At 39.8% G+C, this 25,831-nt stretch overlaps 2 protein-coding genes across 3 annotated transcripts in view; both read right to left on the reverse strand.

The window, feature by feature from the left end:
* pora (P450 (cytochrome) oxidoreductase a) overlaps positions 1-11,828 on the reverse strand; it is a 30,016-nt gene extending 18,188 nt beyond the window's left edge. The window contains exons 1-2 of one of the 2 annotated variants that reach the window (XM_036594836.1): positions 11,767-11,828; positions 5,975-6,162 (exon numbers count right to left, since the gene is read on the reverse strand). In XM_036594836.1, the coding sequence (XP_036450729.1) occupies positions 5,975-6,150 (176 nt within the window). In that variant the 5' untranslated portion in view covers positions 6,151-6,162; positions 11,767-11,828. Of the gene's footprint in view, positions 1-1,385; positions 1,468-5,974; positions 6,163-11,766 lie in introns of those variants that run through there. The other variant, XM_036594839.1, reaches the window with a different exon arrangement.
* Positions 11,829-14,369: 2,541 nt separating this feature from the next.
* Positions 14,370-22,707, reverse strand: tmem120a (transmembrane protein 120A). Its single transcript, XM_036595631.1, has 12 exons — positions 22,537-22,707; positions 21,738-21,856; positions 20,506-20,622; positions 20,168-20,227; positions 19,962-20,057; positions 19,741-19,830; positions 19,447-19,512; positions 19,104-19,165; positions 18,900-18,992; positions 17,298-17,362; positions 15,820-15,888; positions 14,370-14,858 (listed from the first exon to the last, which is right to left on the reverse strand). Exons 1-12 carry the CDS (start codon positions 22,612-22,614, stop codon positions 14,748-14,750), a joined length of 1,026 nt encoding a protein of 341 aa, XP_036451524.1. The 5' UTR covers positions 22,615-22,707; the 3' UTR covers positions 14,370-14,747.
* Between the last annotated feature and the right edge of the window lie 3,124 nt (positions 22,708-25,831).

A 25,831-nucleotide genomic window follows, 5' to 3' on the forward strand; every position in this document is an offset into this window, starting at 1 on the left:
CCTCTCTCTGCCTCCGTCTGTCCCTCTCCCCCCCTTTCTCTCTCTCTCTGTTTCCCTCTCACTCCCTGCTTTCTCTGTCTGTCTTCCTCTCTTTCTCTCTCTGTTGCACACACTCTCTCTTTTACTCTTTCTCTCCCAACCTTCCCCTCCACCCCGTCGCCCCCCAAACCCCACCTCCGCCTCCACACTGGGTCTCTGTTTCCACGGAGAATAGTTGGCTACAACATCTGGCAAGAGCAGCGAGAGCAATGGGCAAGCGTCAAGAACATTTCCCACGGATCCCTGTAAAGCAGCCTGTAGAGCTGTCACTGTTGATTATCTTAGTGATTGATTAATTGAGAAATTGAGTGATATGTTTTTTTAAAAAACGCCAAACAATAAAGTTGGAAACTATGAAGAGCTTTCCAAAGATCCCACTATACTCTACTGGAGAGAGAAGAACTAAGATGCCCTGAGAAAGGCAGAAAAAAGAAAATAAATAAAAATAAGCCAAAGAATTAGTCGGAAAAACTAAAATATGCGTCCTCATTATGCAAACTGACAACTAATAATCCTTTTTACAGAGAAGAGAAATTTGAATTGACTTTTAAACTTTTTTTATTGAAATTTGAATTGATTTTTGATTTGAGTATTGCCCCAGCACTATGGAATCCCCACTCAACCCCCCCCCCATTCTTTCCATATCACACTAGAGGGAAACTACACCCCCCACACATTTATATTACACATGTGGTGTTGGGTGAACCTGCAGGGAGTAAAAGTGTGGAGGTGTTGTGTTCTTCACTCTGTTCTCCTCCTACATGGCCTACTGTTAGTGTGTTTGTGTCTGTGTGTGTATGTGTTTGTATATATGTGTGTGTGTGTGTGTGTGTGTGTGTGTGTGAGGGTGGACAACATGAACAGGCTGCTGACTGGCTACAGCTGCTAAAGGAGAACCCTACACTGGACACTTGTGATATTTTAAACATCTGGTATTTTTACATTAATTGTTATGGCTGTATTGATTTAAATAAATAACAATAATGTGGTGGGTCCAGCAGAGTAACAAACACACCAACACCACACAGGGGTTAAACAATAAAACCAGGGGTGTTCAACTTCTTCACAAAGTGTGGCGAGAGAGAGACAGAGTGAGAGAGAGAGACAGAGAGAGAGACACAGAGAGAGAGAGAGAGACAGAGAGGAAGAGAGAGAGAGAGAGAGACAGAGAGAGAGACAAAGACAGAGAGAAAGAGAGAGAGAGACAGAGAGAGAGAGACAGAGAGTGAGAGTGCAAAAGAGAAAATGTGTGAAAACATATAAAATGTACTTAAGCATATTCCAAATAAAAACAAACCGACTACATAAATAAAATCACTTTTGAGAAAATGAACCTGAGCCCAAACCAAGTTCGATGTTGTACGTGAAGAATCGTTCCGGAGTCGGCCCCAAACCCAATGTTTTGTCCAGCTGATCTGTCAGGCAGCGGATCTTTATTGCACACACGTGCAAAAACACATGACGCACCCATGCCAAAGTAAATAAAGCGAGTCAGGGTTCACGGCCAACGTCCCACAGCTCCTCCTCATGAGGAATAAATGTGAATCTGCAGAGCTACTGAATCAAAATGTAGCTGTGAGAAAAGCAGGACCATCCACACTCAGCAGAACACATCCAAACGCCCTCTGAAACGGAGACACCACACTATAAAAGGAGCTCATTACCCTGTCTTACCTAACGTATTGATGGGGACACATTCGTGTCCACCCTGCACAGTAAAATGGATGAGCATGTAGAATTAAGGCGCTCTGTACTTTACCGAGTTTCCTATCACTGTATAAAAGAAGCCCCAGGCTTCCTGACTTCAGATCACAGTTCAGACCATGAAGGGCTTATTATTGGCTTGTTTGATCAAAGGGAGCTGAAGAGTGATTCCTACTGACCTTTACTTCTTCAAAATCGTTTTTTGTAACACAAATAAAATCAAAGTCTGCAAAAGTTCTGCTTTTGCTGATTTCATAGTTAAATAAATCTGACAACAGAAACAGCTGCATTTTCGCTTCTGCATTGATGATGTGAATTTACATACACCGGTCAGACATAACATTCTGACCACCTCCTTGTTTCTACGCTCATTGTCCATTTTATCAGCTCCACTTACTATATAGGTGCACTTTGTAGTTCTACAGTTACAGACTGTAGTCCATCTGTTTCTCTGATACTTTGTTAGCCCCCTTTTACCCTGTTCTTCAGTGGTCAGGACCCCCATGGACCCTCACAGAGCAGGTACTATTTGGGTGGTGGGTCATTCTCAGCACTGCAGTAACACTGACGTGGTGGTGGTGGTGTGTTAGTGTGTGTTGCGCTGGTCTGAGTGGGTCAGACACAGCAGTGCTGCTGCACCTATATAGTAAGTGGAGCTGATAAAATGGACAATGAGTGTAGAAACAAGGAGATGGTCATAATGTTATGTCTGACCGGTGTATGTTGCTGGAGAAACTGCAGACTGAACCTTAGGAGCACGAAGCCAGAGCACAATGTCTAAACATGCTGGAGAGTTAATGGGAGCCAGACTGGAGGAAGTGGAGTGAATTGGAGGAGGTTTCCTTTCCTGCTCTGCGAACACCTCTTCCTGAAACCTGCATTTCTTTAGTTATAGGCCACTTCCTCCTGCCATTCTTCTTAGTGCTACTCCTCGCGAGGCCACGCTGAAAAAAAAAGCCAGAAGGAGAAACGACACAAGCTTTTGAGAAAACAGGATCCCTTTTATCAGAGGAAGCATGGCTTTTAAAGGGGAGTTCCACCCTTTTTTCAAAATTTCTCCATAATTCAGTTGTTGAGATGTAAACAAAGTGATTCTGGTTTGGTTGAAATGGTACATGGTAGAGAAACTTACCAACTTGGATTTTTAATAAGGATGACAGCAAAATGATCATACATGAGCCTTGTGACTTTTATATGCAATGTTAATACGATACATTTTCTGAAAAATCTGAAAAATGTGTTTTCTTGTAGGTATTTTCAAAATACATCTTAGGCCAAAACCTTATAATAAAATGATCATAAAACATCAGGGCAACAGGCAGCATATTTATTATAATTTCATGTAGGAACTTTCTGTGAGGGAGCTTTCAGAGGTGGACGTCTGGTTCCTATCACCACCACTGTGAACAGTTCTGACTGGTAAGTTTCTCTAGAATGTTTCATGTCAAACCTCTCTGAAGTGTGTTGTTCATATAGAAATTACAAACCTCACTTCCAAAAAAAAGCTGGAACAGTATGCAAAATGCAAATTTGTGTTTAAAAAGCAGTGATTTGTAAACCCACTTGTATCTGAATAAAAGCAGTACAAAGACAAGATATTTTAAAGAGGAAAGAGGCTTTTTAAGACTAGGAACGTTTCCACAAACATCTTCAATATGTGATGCAATCATGCTTGTGTATAAATGGAGCATCCAGGAAAGGCCGAGTCCTTTATGAGCAAGGATGGGTCAAGGATCACCACTTTGCCAAAAAAAGTGCTGGCAAATAATCCAAAAAAGTTAACAAGTTAACATTCCTCAAGGACCGCTTGCAAAGGGCAACATGGTGGTGCAGTGGGTGGCGCTGTCGCCTCACAGCAAGACGAGCCTGGGTTCGATTCCCCGGCCGGGCGACCAGGGCCCTTTCTGTGTAGAGTTAGTATGTTCCCCCTGTGCCTGCGTGGGTTTCCTCCCACAGTCCAAAGACATGCAGTCAGGCCAACTGGATATGCTAAACTACACCTAGGTGTGAATGTACCAGACACAGCAGAGCTGCTGGAGTTTTTAAACACCTCAGTGTCACTGCTGGACTGAGAATAGTCCACCAACCAAAAATATCCAGCCGGCAGCGTCCTGTGGGCAGCGTCCTGTGACCACTGATAAAGGACTAGAGGATGACCAACACAAACTGTGCAGCAGCAGATGAGCTATCGTCTCTGACTTTACATCTACAAGGTGGACTGACAAGGTAGCAGTGTCTAATAGAGTGGACAGTGAGTGGACACAGTGTTTAAAAACTCCAGCAGCACAGCTGTGCTTGATCCACTCGTACCAGCACAACACGCACTAACACACCACCACCACGTCAGAGTTACTGCAGTGCTGAGAATGATCCACCACCCAAATAATACCTGCTCTGTGAGGGTCCATGGGGGTCCTGACCACTGAAGAACAGGGTAAAAGGGGGCTAACAAAGTATCAGAGAAACAGATGGACTACAGTCTGTAACTGTAGAACTACAAAGTGCACCTATATAGTAAGTGGAGCTGATAAAATGGACAATGAGCGTAGAAACAAGGAGGTGGTCATAATGTTATGCCTGATTAGTGTACATATATATATATATATATATATATATATATATATATATATATATATATATATATATAAAACCAAAAGTTAACAAATATATTTTACTGTAGGTTTTTTGTTAATGTAAAAATAATTCTTTCACAATTTTCTTTCGCAGTCGCTGCAGGACTGAGTTAGACGTGAGCTTTGCATAAACGGTTAGCAAAGCGTCCAGTCATTTTAGGATTAACAGGCTGCAACACTGACACAGCGTAAACACACAGTCTGTTAATTCCATGACGTCGACCCTTTGACAACCAGCTCAACCACAGTGTGGTTCAGAACAAGCCACAGAGCAAAGAAGGATGATGTTTAAACTCAGTCATAGGTCTGCAGGGACCAGGCCTAAACGACGGCAACTTCCTCTTAAACACTGTTATCAGTATTTGCAATGTTATAGGTCAAACAAATGGACAGTGCCCAAACGCAGTGCTGGGACACTTTCTGAATACAATCTGTGACTTGTTTGTTCATTACTTTTCAAGCTAAAGTTATCACCTGCTCATTCCTGTCTATCAGGTTCAGAGGTTTATTCAAGTGATTTGGAGCATTTCGGTTGGTCCACTCAACGTGACGTTTCACACAACGTAAAGGACAGAAAATGATGAACAATAAAAATAGAGATACTGGTTTTGATCTGGACAGCGGGAATATGGGAAAGCACCATTTCCATAATACATTAATAAAGTTCATTTAGAAAAAATCAAATGATCACAGACCTTTGAGCACCGCAGCTCCACAAAGCTACTTTTACATGAATTAAATGTTACTAAAGCTTTTAATGTGTCTAACCTCTAAATGTCTCTACCTCAATCTATAACACCACACCGTGGCAATCTATAACACCACACCGTGACAATCTATAACACCACACTGTTACAATCTATAACACCACACTGTTACAATCTATAACACCACACCGTGGCAATCTATAACACCACACCGTGACAATCTATAACACCACACCATGATAATCTATAACACCACACCGTTACAATCTATAACACCACACCGTGACAATCTATAACACCACACCATGATAATCTATAACACCATACCGTGACAATCTATAACACCACACCGTGACAATCTATAACACCACACCATGATAATCTATAACACCATACCATGACAATCTATAACACCATACCGTGACAATCTATAACACCATATCGTTATAATCTATAACACCACACTGTGACAATCTATAACACCACACCGTGACAATCTATAACACCATACCGTTAAAATCTATAACACCATACCGTGATAATCTATAACACCATACCGTGACAATATATAACACCATACCTTTACAATCTATAACACCATACCGTTAAAATCTATAACACCACACCATGATAATCTATAACACCATACCGTGACAGAAAATAAGGACTGTTTTCACTTTGTTTACACACAGGTCAGAGTGCTAACAAGTCAAAACTACCAAACCGCCCCAACTTCCCCAGCTCATCATTCCAACCTCCTCCTCTGTATTTTAAATAGTGCTGCCACTCTTCTGAAATTGCTGTGCCTATTTTGTCCAAACCTGAAGCCGAAATGTCCTCAGAATCATTAGAAAAGCGTATGAATGTTTAAATTGAATGTGAGGCCCTTACCCTGCTGTGGGGGGTGTCCTTATCTCTGGGACCGGCATTGGCCTCCTGCGAGAGAGGAGCCAGTAGATAAGCAGGCCGGCAATGAGGGAGAAGACGAAGATGTCCAGGGAGCTGACGAGCGCCTCAGGCTCCTCCTTCTGACCTGTGGGGTCACTCCTAACTTCAGGCTCTGCCATTTTTCTTCACCTCTGAGGAGAAATGAAAGGAAATGAGCACCTGAAAGCACTGAATGAATGAATGAATGAATGAATGAATGAATGAATGAATGGTCAAAAGTTGTTTAATTCAGTTTAGTTTATTTTTATTCTTTTAATGTTCTATAAAACAGACACTGTCCTAAAGCAGCTTTACATTAAATGACCCATGTCAGCCGAACTTTTTTTAAAAATATGTAAAAACTAAGCTGCAATAACAGCCCATTTTAAAATCACTGTTTTTATGATGTCACAAAAAACCAAGGCACTTACAACAGTTTAGCCCCGCCCATTCATGCTGAAGGTATAAGGAGTGTTCCCACCCCGACTGCTTTTTGATTGAGGCACAATGCAGGACAGCCAATCAGAACTGAGACTATGTAAATATATCAGTCTTAAAGGCACAGTAACAGACAGGGTGGTCATACTAATGTAAAAATGAATTATGATTTTTGTTGTTTTTGCTCAATAAACCCACACTAATGTTTGAATTGGACCCCTAATGAAGAAGAAGAGGAACTTCACAGTAATCAAGACCCCCAGACAGGGGTCGGCAACACGCAGCTCCAGAACTACATGCGGCTCTTTTACCACCCTATTGTGGCTCCACAGCAGAATCAGATTTGTAGGTAAAAATAAAATAATCCTCCTTTACAGTAAAATAAAGCTCTGCTGATCGTTCAACACAGTTTAACAATAAATGATCTTAAACTCTGGAGTTAACGTAGCCTATAACTGCTAACGTCGACAATTTGGAGACGAAGTGACTTATTTGCATTTATAATCACTCCAGCTGAGCTAAAGCTTAAAGTTTGTGTTTTTGTTTCTATTATATTTGTAGCCTATACTAGCACATCAGCACACACTGAGACATACCTACAGACAAGACGGTGAAACGTGTGGCTCCCAAAGTGCTTTGATTTTTGTTTGATGTTTGTTTTGTTTGCGACTAAATGGCTCTTCTTAACGTTTGGGTTGCCAAGCCCCGTCCCAAGAGCACACCGTCCACTACAGTTCACAGTCAAAAAGAAAACAAACTAGACTTTCTAAAAAATATATTAAAGAATATCTTTCAGTTTCAGAAGGAAATCAAACCAAACACTAAATCCCTCCCCTAAACACCCAATGCCCAATCATAGCTTAGCAAATAGGCCCAGACAACTCTGACCAGAATTAAAGAAAATGTCGAAATATTGTGCATTTTTAAATCAGATACTGATTATCTCAGGAGTTTAAATGGGGAGTGAAATTTTAGGCACTCCCTAAACTGAAGATGCCAGAGGAGAAATGTTGGATTGTTAGAATATCTAGCAATACTTTTACTTTTGATACTGAAACACTTTATTTTATATTATTTATACTAAAGTAATATAAATAATAGAAATATAAATACTTTTACTTTTGATACTGAAACACTTTATTTTATATTATTATACTAAAGTAATATAAATAATAGAAATATAAATACTTTTACTTTTGATACTGAAACACTTTATTTTATATTATTTATACTAAAGTAATATAAATAATAGAAATATAAATACTTTTACTTTTGGTACTGAAGCACATTTAACAGCACGTCCTTTTGTATAATAAAATACTTTATGTTTTATAAAACAATATGGATAATAGAAATATAAATACTTTTACTTCAGTAATATTTGTATCTCTTCTTTCACTTCAGTACTGGATTTTTGCACTTTGTCCACCACTGAGTGCAGCTATGACAGTAAGACATGTTTACTGGTTACAGTGTCCTCTGATCAGACAGCAGCACAAATTCAGAGAAACTATACGACATTCCTGGGAACAACCATCGTAAAATTAACAAGAACTTGTTCATTCACAGTACAGGGCAGTGCATTCTCGGAAGAGTGAGGTACAGCAGCTTGGAGATTGTAATGTTCTTATAAGCTGGAGGTCTGCGCCCTCTACTGGATCCTGAGAGTAGTGACACTACAGATGCATACAGATTCTCTTCAAAAAAGCACTAAGATTAGAATAAACACAGGTGAATAAACAATACACGGGATTTGGTGTGTGTGAAGGTTTAGCGTAATCATTTCCAAATATGTACAGTATTCACAGTTACCATCCAATACCTGCTTCAGATAATCAACCCCTAATTAAATTTAATCAGGCTGACGAGAGAACTGAACAAATCCATGCAGTGACTAGACCAGCAGCACCAAGTCAGGAACCAAATCTGCCCACAGCTCAGCTCTACCATGCCGGAGAGTTCCGATTCAACACCCCTGGCTACAATGTTCAGATGTCCCTGAAAACCTTTTGTACCTGGATCGGGTGTGTTAGACTTAGGGCTGGGCGATTAATCAAAATTATTTTTTTTTGTTACGAATATATATTAGTTTTATATCAGTTATAAAAATAAAATAATCAAGATAAACTGATTATTATGCTGCATTCCATTTAAGTGACCCTTATTAGTCCCACAACGGGGAAATTTCACCTCTGCACTTAACCCTATCTGTGCAGTGAAACACCACATACACACTAGTGAACACACACACAAGGGGGCAGTGAGCACACTTGCCCAGAGCGGTGGGACAGCCCTATCCACAGCACCCGGGTGGCAGTTGGGGGTGTCTTGCTCGAGGGCACTTCATTCACATACTGTTGGCTCAGGGGATCGAACCAGTGACCTTCCGATCACAAGGCTGGTTCCCTGACCTCCAGCCCACGACTGCTCTAAAAGTCCTCCCTAAAAGCCCAAACTCCTTTATTTTGGTTTATTGTTTTAGTTTAACATTTTTCAGTAGGTTGTGGACGTGCACTACAACTTAGTTGATCTAATTTATTTGTATTTATTATTTTTATATAATCTATTTAAGTGTATTCATATTTATATATTATACTTTGTACATTTTGGTTATTTATATTTATTTTTTTACTTTTTGTTGTTTTTCAGTTGAATTATATTTAAAGTTAAAATCCCCTGTTAAAGTCCGAAGTCAATGAGTAATCACGTTAACTGTGATTTCAGTATTGACCAAAATGATCGTGATGATGATTTTTGCCATAATCGAGCAGCCCTAGTTAGATGTGCGTTGGAGCTGAACTCTGCAGGCGCAGGACTGGGCACTCCTGATTTAGGTGGTGAGTAGTTCTCAGCAGGGCAGTGATACCGACATGGTGACTCAGACTGCGTGCTTGTCTGGTGAGAGTGTATCAGGTGCAGCGCTGTTGCTGGAGTCTTTTAACACCTCAGTTTTGATGGGTGGAGAAGAGTCCACCAAGCAAAACTATCCAGCCAACCGTGATCCTGTGGTCAGAAACTCAGTGTTTACAGTACCACTCAAAAGTTTGGACACACCCACTACAGCTCTAATGGTCTTTAATTTCCATATTTTAGAATAACAGTCATAAACATCATGGCTGTGTTATTATATATGTATGGATTTATGAAATGTCCAAAAACAAGTAAAAACAAAAAATAATTTATCTCTAAGATTCTTCAAAGTTCCCTTTCACCTTCAACCAGTTTCCTTTTCCAACAGGCCTGAAGAAGTGGCAATAAATTCATGCATACACTCTTAAAAAAAGTGGTTCTTCAAGGGTTCTTTATGAACAAAAATGGTTCTATATAGAACCATGAACACTCAAGAAACCCTTTGCATGATTAAAGGATTCTTTGCATGGTTCTTTGGACTAATAGAGAACGTGCTGTAGATGGTTCCATATAGAATCTTTTCGACAAGGTTCTATATAGCAACAAATAGGGTTCCTCTACTGTTACATGTTTGACATTATAACAATAGAAGATCCCTTTTTGGTGCGAAATAGAACACTTGTCAAAAAGATTCTACATAGAACCATCTACCGCACGTTCTCTGTTAGTTTAAAGAACCATTTCACCATGCAAAGAATCCTTTAATCATGCAAAGGGTTTCTTGAGTGTTCATGGTTCTATTTAGAACCATTTTCTTTAGTAAAGAACCCTTGAAGAACCATCCTTTTAAAGTGTGTAGGCAATTTCACTATTTATATTTGAATTGAATCAAAGTTCATCCATTTAGACTTAAGTCTTTAAATTAAAATGTCTTTACAATTATAAAAAAAAAACATACATTCAATCAGGTGTGTTCAAACGTTTGGCTGGTACTGTAAGTAATGTGGAACATAATACGTATTGGTGAAGAACATCTAAAAATATACTGTTATCTGGTCTAGAAGGAAAAGACTGATCAGTTTAATTAGTTCAATCTAGTTTAAATAGATTAGAAACAGATTCAGACACACTGTGATCATTTCAATAACCTTGTGTTTTAATATGTAGGTCTGGCAACACAAGGGAAATATGGCAACTATGATTGGGCACCATACAGGGTGGCAACACTTCTAAAAATAACTTTCGTGAAATGACATTAATCATATAAATAGCTTATATCAGGGTCATTCTACAGAAACGTCCACTTTTCTATCTGTCCATAGGAGTCATTGGTGTTACTGATCCTCATTTGTGTTCCACATAATAAAGGAAACACCAGAGACATTTTTAATAAAAAATACATTTTACAAAATGGCTGCTACAGAGCATCAAACCACATGTTGTCAATCATGGAATATCCACTAAAATATGTAATTTAATCCATTTGTATTCTATTTTTTCACAGTTACCTCAGAATAAAGTCGGTCACACCAGTGACTTCAGCTAAAAGCTTCATATGAAATCATGAGCTGAATGAGAAAATCTCTGATAACTGAAAGACACAGTGGACTCACCATGAGCTTTTCTTCATAGATCATCAGAAAACAGGTAAAAGGAAGTCAAGTGATGTCATCAGTGTGACTTTTATTTCAAAATAAGAGATTGTTTGTTACGCAGTAACACCAGTGACACGACTCCTGGGGACCACAACTTTCATTATATTTTATAATATTTATTTGGCTTTGTTTTCTTTATGTCATTTAAAGCATATTTCATAGTCATGTATAGATTATTGCAGTTAAAATTGCAGAAAAATGTTTTGTTCTTCAAAATATGGCCTCAGCCTTCACACATGACTGTGAGGACGAGCTCTTCTGTGGTGCTTGGAATTCCATATTATTGATTTAAAAACCAATATTGCTAAATTGAGGCTCAAGAAGGTGTAATTATGAAAATGACTTATTGTTTTATTTTAAAATATAAATAAATTGTAACACTAACATGTTTTTATATCTGTAAACGCTAGGGACACAAAAATGGACGTTTCTGTAAAATGACCCAAATATATGTAATATCAGAATAAACCCCAGCTACATTAGTTGATTGACAGGACAGGGCACACTGAAGGTCACCTAGCCCAGATTCAGGACTGCATATCAGAGCTGACGATAAATAAACCCAATCAAACGTTACTGGAATATTATTCTGAATAAACACTCGCTGCTGTTTCACATCTGACCCCAGTGTTAGTGCTGGTTTAGTAACCTGCCTGCTGAGCAGTTCAGCCACAGTGTTTTAGCCCAGTGGAGTAAATCAGTGAGCGGCTCCTCTCAGCTGACCACAGATCTGACCTGAAACCTGCTGTGTGGGAGGTTATTACATGCTATACCGGTCTGTGCTATAACGGTTATGTTCCAGCAGCCACATACCTCCAGCGGTCAGGAGAAGAACACGGCCACATTGAGTTGTTGGACTCACGTCACGATGGACGGCAGGGTTGCCAGTTCCGTCTCATAAAATCCCCCACAGAAACATAACTGTGTGGGCCGAGTTCTCTGTCTGAGGCGATACGTCGGCGCGTCCGCCATGTTGGAGCGGTCAAGATCCGCTTGTGAAGAGATTCACTTGTATTGAGAGACGAAGAGTCTCAGGATTAAATCAGCCACAACTTCCTTACTACTCAACTGATTTTCACCAAATCTGTTTAGTTATAATCCTCAGACACAGATTAATCCAGGCTGAACAAAACTGCTCTCGGTAGCTTTTATTACTGTAATAACTGATCAGGCTAACTAGCCGTCTGGACCAGCAGGAAAGTATTCAGTCTGGACCTGATGTTAAAAACCGAGGCACACATCAGCAAATCCATCAAGGTGTGGATCACTTCTAATCTTAATACACATAAAAATAAAATAAACCCCCAAAACACAGTAAGAAGGACGAAGCTGAGTTTTCCCGTTCCACCTTAAATGGTGCAGCTCCAGGCACCATATAGTGACTACTGCACCATTTAAGGTGTGTATATCTGTGTTTTCTTCCTACACTGTGCAAATGAAATTCTTTTCGACAGAGGCTTTCATTGTTTTGTTTTGTTTTGTTTTTTTTTATGTCTGCATACATTCGTTGAGATGTAAACAGGTCGTTCAGAGTTGTTTGGTGTGAAATTGTAGAGAAACTTACCAAACCTCAAGATTCCTTTAGAGCCCATGTGTCAAACACAAGGCCCGCCACACAATCCTCTGCGGCCCGCAAAGGTATTTTAATTTTCTACTAACATTAGCCCGTTTCATAGGGTGCTGCACTACAGTACCCAGCATGCACTGGAATGTATGGTGTACCAACTCTTCTACCCCAACAACAGTCTATGGGGTCTGTTTTACTTGGAGACTACTTTGCCTCACTGTGCCTTGCATGAACCTCTTCACTACATATGGATGAAAAAAAAACGTTTTAGTCCAAAACCTTCAAAACTATCATAAAACTGTCTTAGGCATCTGGCAGCATATTCATAATCATTAAATATAATAACTTTCTGCAATATAGCTTCTAGATGCATTAAACTCTACAGATATCTGGTTCCTATCACCTCCACTGTAAATAATTCTCTATGACGGAGTGTTTCACATCAAACTACTCTGAATGACTTTGACTACAGCTAATTTGATTACACACGAAGTCTGAAAAATGAACAGCATTATCTTTTAAGCTATTAATATTGCATGTACAGGGTTTCAGATTATTAATGCAGTCTGGTGCACACGGGGTAAATACATTAAACCCCATTCCATTCTAGCAGGCCCTACTTTCTACTAACCACCATTGTTGACTGGCTCAAGAAACCACATTCTGCTACAGTTAGTGTGGAAATAACTAACACCTTTTTCAGTGTAATGATTTTTCTCTCCAATATCAGTCAGAGAAAGCATTCACAGGTGGCACGTAATACTAGCAGACTTTCCCCTCCTTCTGCAAACAAAGCTGTCACAATGCCCACATTGTGAGACACCCAGCAATGACAATGCAAAAGGCAACTGAGCGAGTCACCACCCTCATCTCCACATGAGGGTGGTCAAAATACACAGATCAGGCATAACATTATGACCACCTCCTTGTTTCTACTGCTCATTGTCCATTTTATCAGCTCCACTTACTATATAGGTGCACTTTGTAGTTCTACAGTTACAGACTGTAGTCCATCTGTTTCTCTGATACTTTGTTAGCCCCCTTTTACCCTGTTCTTCAGTGGTCAGGACCCCCATGGACCCTCACAGAGCAGGTACTATTTGGGTGGTGGATTATTCTCAGCACTGCAGTAACACTAATGTGGTGGTGGTGTGTTAGTGTGTGTTGCGCTGGTACAAGTGGATCAGACACAGCAGTGCTGCTGGAGTTTTTCAACACTGTGTCCACTCACTGTCCACTCTTACCTTGTTGGTCCACTTTGTAGATGTAAAGTCAGAGACGATAGCTCATCTGCTTCTGCACAGTTTGTGTTGGTCATCCTCTAGTCCTTCATCAGTGGTCACGGGACGCTGCCCACAGGACGCTGTTGGCTGGATATTTTTGGTTGGTGGACTATTCTCAGTCCAGCAGTGACACTGAGGTGTTTAAAAACTCCAGCAGCTCTGCTGTGTCTGATCCACTCATACCAGCACAACACACACTAACACACCACCACCACGTCAGTGTCACTGCAGTGCTGAGAATGACCCACCACCCAAATAGTACCTGCTCTGTGAGGGTCCATGGGGGTCCTGACCACTGAAGAACAGGGTAAAAGGGGGCTAACAAAGTATCAGAGAAACAGATGGACTACAGTCTGTAACTGTAGAACTACAAAGTGCTCCTATATAGTAAGTGGAGCTGATAAAATGGACAATGAGCGTAGAAACAAGGAGGTGGTCAGAATGTTATGCCTGATCGGTGTATAATAAGAACCATAAAATGGTGCTTGGTCAAATCCTAATCAATGTGTTCAAAATAGGCTTTATTAGTCCATCTACATGTTCTGTAAAAAGACATATTGCAAAAATAACGTTGCTATGCGGTCTTTATTTTGACTCTGGGAATGCAGTGATGTTCCAGCCTCATGAACAATGTATGAAAAACACATTAAATATTGGACCAAACGTATATCATCCCTTTTCATGTGGACTGTAGGTAACATTCACCATTTCTGCTGGCATATGCACATTTAATGTGAATTCTTCAATAAACAAAAAAAAAACTCTTCAAACTTTCAGAAGAAGCAAACGGAAGCACTTACAGTAGAGTCACACGTCAACTTCACACAAAATATAGGCAGATACAAATAAGGGCATTAAAAAAACATTAATGTAAAACACTTTTTTGGACAGACTCCAGTGATTACATGGAGTGACTTTGACATCTGTGCGTTTATTTTTGACGTTCATAAATCTTTTGCTTTGTCCTGATGTGTGTATTTGTGGTAAACTACACCCAGCGTGGTGAAGAAGTTCCCCATGAACAGCACGAGAAAGGTGGATGCGCACATGAGGACCTGCAGACAAGAAAGACAACTATAATGACCCTGCAGAACTATAATCTATCGCAGAAAAAAGTCACAACATTGAGTATTTTTGTCGATATTGTACAACCCCATTTCCAAAAAAGTTGGGACGCTGTGCAAAATGTAAATAAAAACAAAAAGCAATGATGTGCAAATCATTTAAACCCTATATTTCATTGGAAATAGTACAAAGACAACAAATCAAATGTTGAAACTGAGAAATTTTATTGTTTTTTGAAAAATATATGCCCATTTTGAATTTGATGCCAACAACATGTTCCAAAAAAGTTGGGACAGGGGCCTGTTTACCACTGTGTTTCACCACCTCTTCTTTTAACAACACTCTGTAAGCGTTCAGGAACTAAGGAGGACCAATTGCTGGAGTTTTGAAAGTGAAATGTTTTCCCATTTTTGCTTAACATAGGACTTCAGCTGCTCAACATACTGTGCCAAATGTTATCAGTGGTGACAGGTCTGGACTGCAGGCCGGTCAGTTTAGCACCCGGACTCTTTTAATACGGAGCAATACTGTTGTAATACATGCAGAATGTGGTTTGTCATTGTCTTGCTGAAATAATCAAGGCTGAAAAAGACGTTGTCTGGATGGCAGCATATGTTGCCAAAACATGTATATATCGTTCAGTATTAATGGTGCCTCCACAGATGTGCATGTCAGCCATGCCATGTGCACTAATGCCCCCCTACACCATCATGAATACTGGCTTTTGAACGGTGCACTGATAACAAGCTGAGTGGTCTTTAGCCAGGAGGACACAGTGTCACAGAGTCCCAGCTTTTTTGGAAATGGGGTTGTACTCCTACAGCTGGATGTACTTTACTGACTGAGCCTAGATTACATTAATGGTCATTAATGTGCACGAGGTCAAGCAGAAAATAATCCAAACATGATGTGCTTCAAGAGATGTTGCTGTTATTGTGTCCGTTCACTCACCTGCCACTCTTTCCATTCCGGCAGCTGGGCCATTTGGAAAAGCGTGATTCCATTATAAAGCTGAAAAAACTGCAAGTGTAAATGATAGTTTTATTATTCTATCATAAACCAAAAGCCACATTTATCTCACAACACAGTGACCGAGAGCAATGGCACATCTCAACATTGCTCAATAAAGTCCAGTGTGAATGAGAGACTAACTGTGCCAAGGCTTGTCTCTGCGTTCGACTAAAGCTTATAACTTCGAATTTCTAAACTCTGACCAGAAAACCAAAAAAACGGCCCCCTCAACTGGGAATGCCAACTCAGAAAGATGGGAAGATGTACTGAACTCATGTGTTCAGCACATGCTCACACTGTCAGCAGTAATAAAGTACCACTTATCAACTTTTACATGAGATTATAGTAGTTCTTGCCATAGATCAATGAACGTAGCAGTAGTTGGTTAAATCTGTTACACTGAGCATAAAGATCACTGTTTAAGATGGTACAGTGCTTAACAAGTCTTAGGCACCAAAGCAGATTATTTAAAACCATTTTATCTTGACAATAAGTGTGTTTGTGCTTATAAAACCAACATACATCTTTAGAATTAATGCAAATAAACATCATTACAGTAAAAGGTAATAAAAAAAGCAGTTGATATCTTGTGAGCTAGTTTGAAGAATAAAATGCTTCAACATATTGAAATACTGATCAGCCAAAACAGGTGTTGGATGATAACCACAACACTCGGCTGCCACAAGGAGAGGTTCGGAAATTATTACAAAAACAATAACATACGTAAAATCTACTAATTGTATTACTAGTTTTTTTAATTTATTCTAATATTAGTTTTTCTGAGTAAATAAAAGCTTACCAGATAACTGTCTAACCTCTTATGCCTGTGGGTATATTTCAGGTTTTTCCATCCGAATTTACATGCCCAAATGATTCGGCAAATTATTTTTTTGGTAAAAGTTCCCCTCAAATTAACAGAAAATGTGTTTTATGATCAAAAAGCCAAAAATCTTAGACGCTCTTTGTATTCTTTTATAAATGTAATTTGTACAGAGCAGATCACTGAAGAGACGCCATCTGTTTATAGTTTATAGCTCAGATTTGTGGAAAAATGGGTCGACTTTCAGTAGAAAAACAAATTCAGTTTTTTTTTCAGTGTTCAGCTTCTTTTATTATGAAGTTTTAAACTACATTACCCATCTATTTGACTGGAAAGAACACAGTAACAGACATATTGCAATCAATAATGTTAGCTGGCTAGCCTTTTGCTAACAATACTGGCATCCATAGAGGTGTTCATGTTTGTTCACCACTCTGTAGCTTGAAAATGATGCAATTCTGCCCACCGACTTAAGTTGAATGCAGGGTTCCTCTCATTAGACTTTATAAAATGGTTGTAGATCAGTTATGTCATGCTCAGATGGAGTGTCCTTAATTACTAAACATAACAAGAAGCACAAAAACACTGTGGTACTCACATGACCGAGGAAAAGGAAAGGCAACAGAAAAGTCAGGCCCCTCCACATCCAGGACTGAAAGCCCTCTGAGGACAAATCATTGTCATATTCTCTTAAAACAAAAAACTAAAAGCTTTTAGACAACACTTTTAAAAACGAAGTTACTACTAATACTACAGCTGAACATTTCAGTACAGCAGCATTCGCTGATTGTTTTACACAACAACATGTATATTATGTTATGTCCTCTGGATTAAATCCAATCAAATCACGTTTATTGTCTCATTACATTTACACAGGTGTGAAGGTGAGTGAAAATCTTAGGTGTGTAGCCCCCTTGTAGTACTTAAATACAAAATATATAAAGATAAAAGAAATATATATATATATATATATATATATATATACTACACACACACACACCTACTCTAAATATATACACATATACACAATTTACACTAGTATTGCACTATTTCCAATGTACAGCTGTACAGTAATAAGTTATGAAATAAAACTATATGTACTGTTGTACACATTTCCGTATGTTCAGTTAGTGAGTCTGAGGTAGATAATAAATAAGATGCAGGGGCCGTATTACAGAAAATTCCTATCTTTTTTGTCTTAACTTAAGATCTGACAGGTCAAGATAAGATTTTTCACAAATTCGTATTACAGAAGCAAATCTGATCTTAATTTAAGAATCTTATCTTGCAGCATCTTATCACATCTTAAGTTAGGAAATCTTAACTTTCTCGACTGAAATCGACAATCAGCTGTCATGTCTATTACCTAGCAACTGACCATATACACAGCTAAAACATAAACACACAATCAGGTTAGTTAGCCAGACAGCTAACGTTAGCTACCGTTACTGATGTAAAAAAGGTCAAATAAAACTAAAGTGCGATAAACAGAGTTAAGAAAATTGTCTCAGCGCCCCCTGCTATTTATCAGAGCATCACCGCTCTACAGTTTCAGTCTCCATTTCCCAAACGTTTTAGCCGAGCGCGCTAACGTTACTCCTCCTAATAAACAGACACACGTTCAGCTCCATCTCCTCATTATTCACCACCATCACTGTAATATTTCATCATCAACATTAACACACGAAGGTGATCAGAGGGGCGGTGGAGATCGAGTCTGCAGCGTCTGGGGTTTTAAACGCTGTTAATAAAAACACAACTCAAAGCTCCGTTTTCAGTGTAGATAAATGTGGCGTCATTATGCTGGTTATAGTGAGCTGAGCTGCCCATCACTGTATAAAACAATAGAAACAGACGGGTAAACAGAAGTTAAGACTCTGGAGTTTAACTTAAAGTTAAGAAAATATTTAGGATATTTTGGCAACTTAGGATGTTTCTGTAAAACCGTTTTCTTATCTGGACATAAGATAAAATTATAGACTTAAGAGCTGTTGTTCTGTAATGGCTTCTGTCCTAACTTCAGACTTAACTGAAGTTGCCATGACAACAAAGCAGATCTCAGACTTAAGAATTTCTGTAATACGGCCCCTGGTACACAGGGGATAGAATACTGATATAGAAATCTTCCAGATTATACAAGATATGGATAGATATGGCTGCAGTATCAGGCAAATGAACTGTGATTATAACTGTAGCTCACCAACTGTGAGGTCCATGTTGTGTCGCTCTCCCAGAGCACGAAGCCGGTATAGACAGCCACTCTGGTAGTAGTATTGAAGAAACTGGACAAAATCTGTGTGTTTGATAAAAAAGGGTTGAAAACGTGCATTTTTACAAATACACTGCAATTATGTGGAGATACATAATAAACAACACATTATGGACTTAAACGTAGTTCTATTACTTATATACAAGGAGTAGGATAGGAACTGGTTCCTAAACATCTGGTAGAGTTCTCCCTCAGGCCTAGAAGACAGAGGAAAGCAACTGAAATAAGTGCTTTGTGATGTGCAAAAAAAGCTGGTTTAGCCATTCTGACTAAAAGATCATGACTGACAATGTTACGATTCACTTCACAGTTTTGTAGATGAGGAACACTGGCTAGAACAACTAAGGATTAGTCTGCTAATGGACAATGGAAGGTTCTAGATATATGAGCACTAGGTTTGAGTTAGGGTTGACTCTGTGCAGCTGTTACACATAATTTCACACAAACTTTATAAGAGTAGAGACACAATCACTCTTACCAAGTCAGCATTACTCCAGAGAGGAAAGTTGAGACATAATGTTGAAATACCCACCACCCCTTGATCCTGAAACAACACGCAATTGCATAGACAGCAGTGTACAGAGGTCAGTACGGTGCTACTGAAAACAGAAGCTGCATTTGATCACTACTTTACTCTTCAAAGGGGCAATTTTGACTTTTTACATTACATTTGGTTCATAAAATTAAAGAAGAAACAAAGTAAAAAATATGTTTAAGTAAAAATGTCCACTTTACATATGTAACCTTATGTTATTAACGTTGTATTACTCACTTTGAGCCGTTATTAATGAGGATGCTCTCCCTTATCGTCAGGGTGCAGTAATACCAGACCAACAGGAAATTGAAAAGTGCGTCTACCACTCTGTCCAAGAGAAAACACACATTTCACTACACAAAAAATCTTTGTTTGTGCAAAGCAAGCAAGTAAAGACGACTGCGAAAAGACTATTGTACAAAAATCTTTTACATGCACTGCACAACAGGTTGACATACCTATAACTGACTATAAATCGGCACGTGAAGGAGAAAAGTAGAAGAATCACGGTCAGGTAGAGCTTAAACTTCTCATACTCATCTTTGTAGGCAAATCTGTAGGATGAAAAAAAAATCTGTTGAATTGGATTCGTCTTTTGGGTCATTCATACTTCACAGAAATGTTCAACACAAGTAAATCTGCATGGCTTTCGTCGAATACTTACTTTGACTGTTTGTCAAGGAGTGTAACGTTCACATTTCCAAGGACAAGACTGAGGTATAACCTAGAACAAGGAGTTAGAGAAAGTAGCGCACGTCAGAACAAAGAGCTCACACCATGAGGGAACGCTGCTGTTTCAAAACACAATGCCAGTTCAGAACCCAGAGGCTAAAATCATTTGACAAACAAAAACCTACTTTGCATTGGCACGGCTGACAATGTGTCATCAACACTCGGGCTGCTGTGCTTGCTAAATTATGGTTGATAACGTGTACTGAAGGTGTGGTGCAAACACATGCAAACGCAAACTAAATCCCGCTCGAATCTCCCAAACCGCTTTACCCGTTTTTCTTTGGAAGGAAAGCCTCCATTTCAAAAAATACACTTGGCCTTTCTTTCATGGATTCCAGGATCCCATCTATTGCGCTCCTGTCCTCTGGGTTCCCCTTCTGTCTGCATCTGATAAAGAAACAACATTATAAATGAGCCTAAGGGGGTTAAGAAAGATGTAGGTGCTTGACTGGGGTTTATACGAGAAGGGTCTGGCCGCAGACATGCACTCTCAGCCTGACATGCACCGCCAGCTTATTAATGACGTCAGTGCCGCTCTGCCACGACAGCGTTTTTGTCGGTTTTATGAGGAAAAACAACGAAACACGGACTGCTGGGCAACCAGAGCTACACTGAATGTATATAACCGTTGCCATACTGATAATAAGGTAATTAAATATGGAAACTTTCAAAATAAAACGTACCACGGCGATGAGACATGAATGTCGGGTTTAATCACAGAAAAAACAAAAGGCTACTGAAACTCATAAAAGCCACGCTGAAGATGATTAGAACCAGTTATCAAAAACTGTAATATTGATTAAAATAGAATTAATTAAGGATTCTAGGAGGTTGTGACAACATACAGTCAACGTAGTACCGATTATTTTTGCTGTCTCGTCAACGCCGTCACAACCTCCTAGAAAGTTGTCAGACAACGTTCATAACTTTCTGAGGAATTACATTTCATCGCTGTGCCAATGTAGAGAGCATCAAGCAGACGACGCTGCGAAAACCGAAACAGTACGTTCTCACAACGTGATGGTTTTGCTTCCTAACAGGGAATTGGCTTGATGGTTGCCGTTAGAGGCCATTAGGAAATGATCAAATGTATCTGGAATCAGTCAAAACACCTGATTAAACGATCAGAGTCCTTTACACTGTGATATCAACCCATCAGGACAACACAGAAGACCATCAGCGACTAATGAAAAGCACCAGGACCAACAGACACTTTTAATGGGTTCTGATGTTTTTCACCAGGGAGGTATATTAGATGTTACTCTCTAGCAGTGTTATAGACGAAAAATGGATGAAGTGATGATGTCGCTGAGCAGCAGCAGCCAAAAGTCACCACCATTGTGGCAGAGTGCATGTGCACGTGACGTCACTGTGGCTGAGAGTGCACCTCTGCAGCCAGACTCTACTGGGGGTTTATACAGACAAGCATTTGGCAGGCCTTGAACTTTTAGTACCGGGCTGGGTGAAATCAGCTGCTGCCAAAGCAAAATGCCAGCACTTACTCTTCAAGGGAATCTGAGAGCTCCTTTATCCTTTTCTTCTGGCGCGCAATGGAAGCCGAGCAGCTGTCCTGCAGCTTTGAAACCTCCTCTAGCTTTTGTTTATACAGACGATGGGTTTCCTGAAAGGAATGAAGAAGCGTTTTAGACGGCGACGTCGCCAAAAAGGCAGCCAGCCAACAACTCATCCAGCGCTAATCAAAGTTAGGCTAAGTCAGACGGGAGGCTCACTTAATTCACTTAGCTCACACGCAACGAGCAGCTATTACTTATAAACAGATGATCATAGCTACAGCTGGTGGATGAGGCGTTGTTGATGCTCTCCATGTCTAGCATTAGCTACACGGCTAACCACCAGGATCCATTCAGAGCTATGATAAGTGGACTCAGCTAGCTACTAGCACGCAAGGCTAACCGGCTACCAGGGATGCCTTCAGGTATGATTCTGATGACGTACAGGTTATTTAAGCCCATTATATGGTTAATTTTTCTGGTATTTGAATAAGTAAGGCATCCTAAGATCCAAAAGAACCAAGTGAGTCCGCTTCCGACCGGCTAACAAGGCTAACCGGCTACCAGGGATGCCTTCAGGTATGATTCCGATGACGTACAGGTTATTTAAAGCCAATTATATGATTTATTTTTGGGGCATCTGAATAATTAAGGCATCCTAAGATCCAAAAGAACCAAGTGAGTCCGCTTCTTACCGGCCAGGCAGCTCACAGACTAACTAAAGCGCCGCTAGCCGGGCAGCGCAGCTGCTGTCGGGCGCTTGTAGTCGTGGAGAAAGCCCGAGTCCTACCTGGACCTGCTGGTAGTCCTTTTCGAGATCCTCCCATTCCTGAAGACACTCGGACAAAGAGGTCGGACTAAACAACATCGCGCTGAGGGTTCGTGACGGAAGAAGTCCAGCCAACTGTCTGTACTGCTGTATTGGTCTGACAGATAACGGTCTGCCGCCCCTCCGCTCCTCCTCCGCTCCTCCTCCGCCGTCTGAGCGGTCGGGCCGCCCGCTCTGTGTTTTGACAGTCATGCGCTGCGCTGTGTGGAAGTCACGCCGGGACTGACGTTTTTCCTTCAGGCAGTTTCCATTGAACACTATTTACGTTCACCCACATGTCAGACTTTCTCACCATCAACAATACCCACAACAAACACGCACAACATTTCTCTAACAACACGGAGCCCCGCTGGAGACATCCTGACGACTTAGTAAGGCGTGGGAACGAGATCCTAATGCGTGGCCACGACTTACTAAGCCGTGATCTCGTTCCCACGCCTTACTGAATCATGGCCACGACTTAATCATCTCATTCCCACGCCTCACTAAGTCGTTAATAAGGCGTGGCCACGCTTTATTTTTGTGTATACAGGATGTCATCATCAAGGCTCCGTACTAACACACGACAATACAGTTTAAAAACGATAAACAACCTTCCTACTTTCTTTATTTGTTTATTGTTTTGTCTTTTTTGGCTCTCGCTCACCACTAACATTGTTCTTTAGCACCCCCCCAAAACCCCTCTGGTTCATAACCTCCTATATCCCATCTCATACCCCCTACGTAGCCCTGCTGGTGACATCCTGTATAAATAAAAATAATGCATGGCCACGGCTCAGTAAGGCGTAGGAATGAGACGATTAAGCCGATAAGTACGACTTAGTAAGCCGTGATCTCGTTCCCACGCATACTAAGTCATGGCCACGACTTAATCATCTCATTCCTACACCTTACTAAGTCGTGGCCACCCATTAATATCTTGTTTCCACGTGTTAATAAGGCAGTAAACTGTCACTGGGGCAGTGCCCCTCTGGTCACTCTGGTCTGGTTCCCTCAAGGCTCCATCTCAGTACCTTTAGTCAGGGAACATAACTGAACCATAATCCACTGAAATGATATGTTCTAAGCTGTACTGACTCCACACACCCCGTCTCGTCTCCAGGCTTTTATTTTACTGTTCTGTTTAAAACATTCGGTTATGAAAAGGTACAAATACGAACTTTTCACCTGGACAAAACTTATTTAAGGTTCACAATCAGACCTTAAAACCACTGTTGGAGCTTTGAGGGAACATTTACACTGTTTGTACCTCGATGAACGAGAAACGTACCTGAACAGAACCTTTATTTCTAACAGTGTATGGTAAGCAGGGGCCTACTAAGACAAAAGACTGGAACATCTGGGCCTCTCACATTTTCAACACAAGTAACATATATTAATATATTAGTATAATGGAATCTTGAATCCCTGTCATGTTTTAAAGACCCTGTCCAGCTCTAACCCATTTTGCGCCCCTACTGATGACTATTACACAGCTTAGTCACGGCCTAAAACCCTCCACAAAAACCTTCTTACCTCAATGAGTCAGAGAATGATAATGACACAAGTACAAAAGTAGTAAACAAAAACAACTTTGAGTAGGAGTAAAGGGATTACTAACGTTGTAGTAACTAAAGTTAAAGAACTAAATGTGATGAAAATGCAAATGAGTAAAAAGTAGATTTTAAAGTTTTACTTACTACAACGAAAGTGAAATGTAACTAATCACTCCCCACACTGCTGATCTGTAGACCACTAATGACTGATCTTAAGACTGATTCATTCAGAACCTTTAACAGGAATTAGACCTCCACATTTAACCCATCTGTGCAGTGAAACACCCACATACATGCACACCAGTGAACACACACACTAGGGGGCAGTGAGCACATTTGCCCGGAGTGGTGGGCAGCCCTAGCCGCAGAGTCTGGGGAGCAGCTGGGGGTTAAGTGCCTTGCTCAATTCAGTCTTCAGGGCACTTCAGTCACGTACTGTCGGCTAAGGGGATCAAACCGGCAACCTTGCGGTCACAAGGCTGCTTCCCTAACCTCCAGCCCACGACTGCCCCCAAAAAAAGGCTTTCAGTACTGTAGACCACTAATGACTGATCTTAAGACTGATTCAGTACTTTTCCAAAAGCTTAAGTTTTTTTATGTTTTGTTTTTGTTTGTTACCTGTGATTATTCAGTGCTCAGAAGGAACTCACAATGCACTAAACAAGTTTTCTTTTTATTTTATGATTAATAAGAAAATAAGATCATATTGTAAGACAAATCATATGCTATGATTTATATCACTGTTGTCGGAACAAAACCTTGTATCTCTAAAATGGTAGCTGTACAGGAGAACAAAAAAACATACTTAACTTTTAATGTAAGTCAATGGAACCAGACTTTTTTGGCCGTTTCTTTTGGTACATTTATCATGAAATGTACACACAATGTAAAGGGCAACAGGTATTTTTTCAAGTTAAGGCAAAAACTGAAAAATGACAAAAATGGAGATAGAAGGTTTTCTTCCGACAGCAGCGATATACTAAAAATTAAATGCTTTTTAATACCTTTTTAAGACTAAAAGAAACACTGAAAGAAAAATTATCCAAATTCTGCTGAACAATCCCCACAAACTGAAATACGACTTGTGTTAATGTCTATTTTATTCAAACAGTGGTCAGTTCCTGTTCTGAATCTTTTTGACCTGTGGTCACTTACATTAAACATCTATGGTTTTCTCTTCATCTTCAGTAAGCTGTGTACCTCAAGTGAGATCTCTTCAGGGAAATATTTAAGTAAAAAAATCTATAATGGTAAATTGAGTTTTTGACAGTTGCAGAAGTTAAATATTAATTCAGAGCTTTGAATTTGTCTCTTAAGCATTTAACCTACAGTCATATGCAATGACATGTTACGTTGATTTTACAAGTGAAAATAAGTTAACATGTCCACAGAGAATATTTGGCATTTTTCTGCACATTTTAAGGTACAATTTCATGTATTTGCTGAGTTTAGTATATTGGAAAAAAAGTAAATATAAAATAAAAAAATGTGATAACTCATGCACATGCTACATTTTATATATATCTATATTTATCCAACATGTTAAATTCAGCCAATAAACAGTAAACAGTGCATTAAACAGTGCATTAAAATGTGCAGACGTGTGTTCTCTGTAAAGGGTGTGTTAACTTATTTTCAAGTCATTTGACCAGGAGTGCCCACATTGTTGTATACAACTGTAAGATACATAGATGAGATGGTTTTTAGACATTTTATAACCT

The sequence above is a fragment of the Colossoma macropomum genome, unplaced genomic scaffold (assembly GCF_904425465.1).
Source record: "Colossoma macropomum unplaced genomic scaffold, Colossoma_macropomum, whole genome shotgun sequence".
Lineage (NCBI taxonomy): Eukaryota > Metazoa > Chordata > Actinopteri > Characiformes > Serrasalmidae > Colossoma > Colossoma macropomum.

Bases quoted from the DNA above. Each gene is read 5' to 3' on its own strand.
- tmem120a (XM_036595631.1), bottom strand. From the start codon at position 22,614: ATGTTGTTTAGTCCGACCTCTTTGTCCGAGTGTCTTCAGGAATGGGAG. The intron at 20,228-20,505 runs GTAAAGCGGTTT...TCCTTGTTCTAG, and splicing joins TTCCTTCCAAAGAAAAACGG to GTTATACCTCAGTCTTGTCC. The intron at 19,831-19,961 runs GTATGTCAACCT...TCTCTTGGACAG, and splicing joins CGATTTATAGTCAGTTATAG to AGTGGTAGACGCACTTTTCA.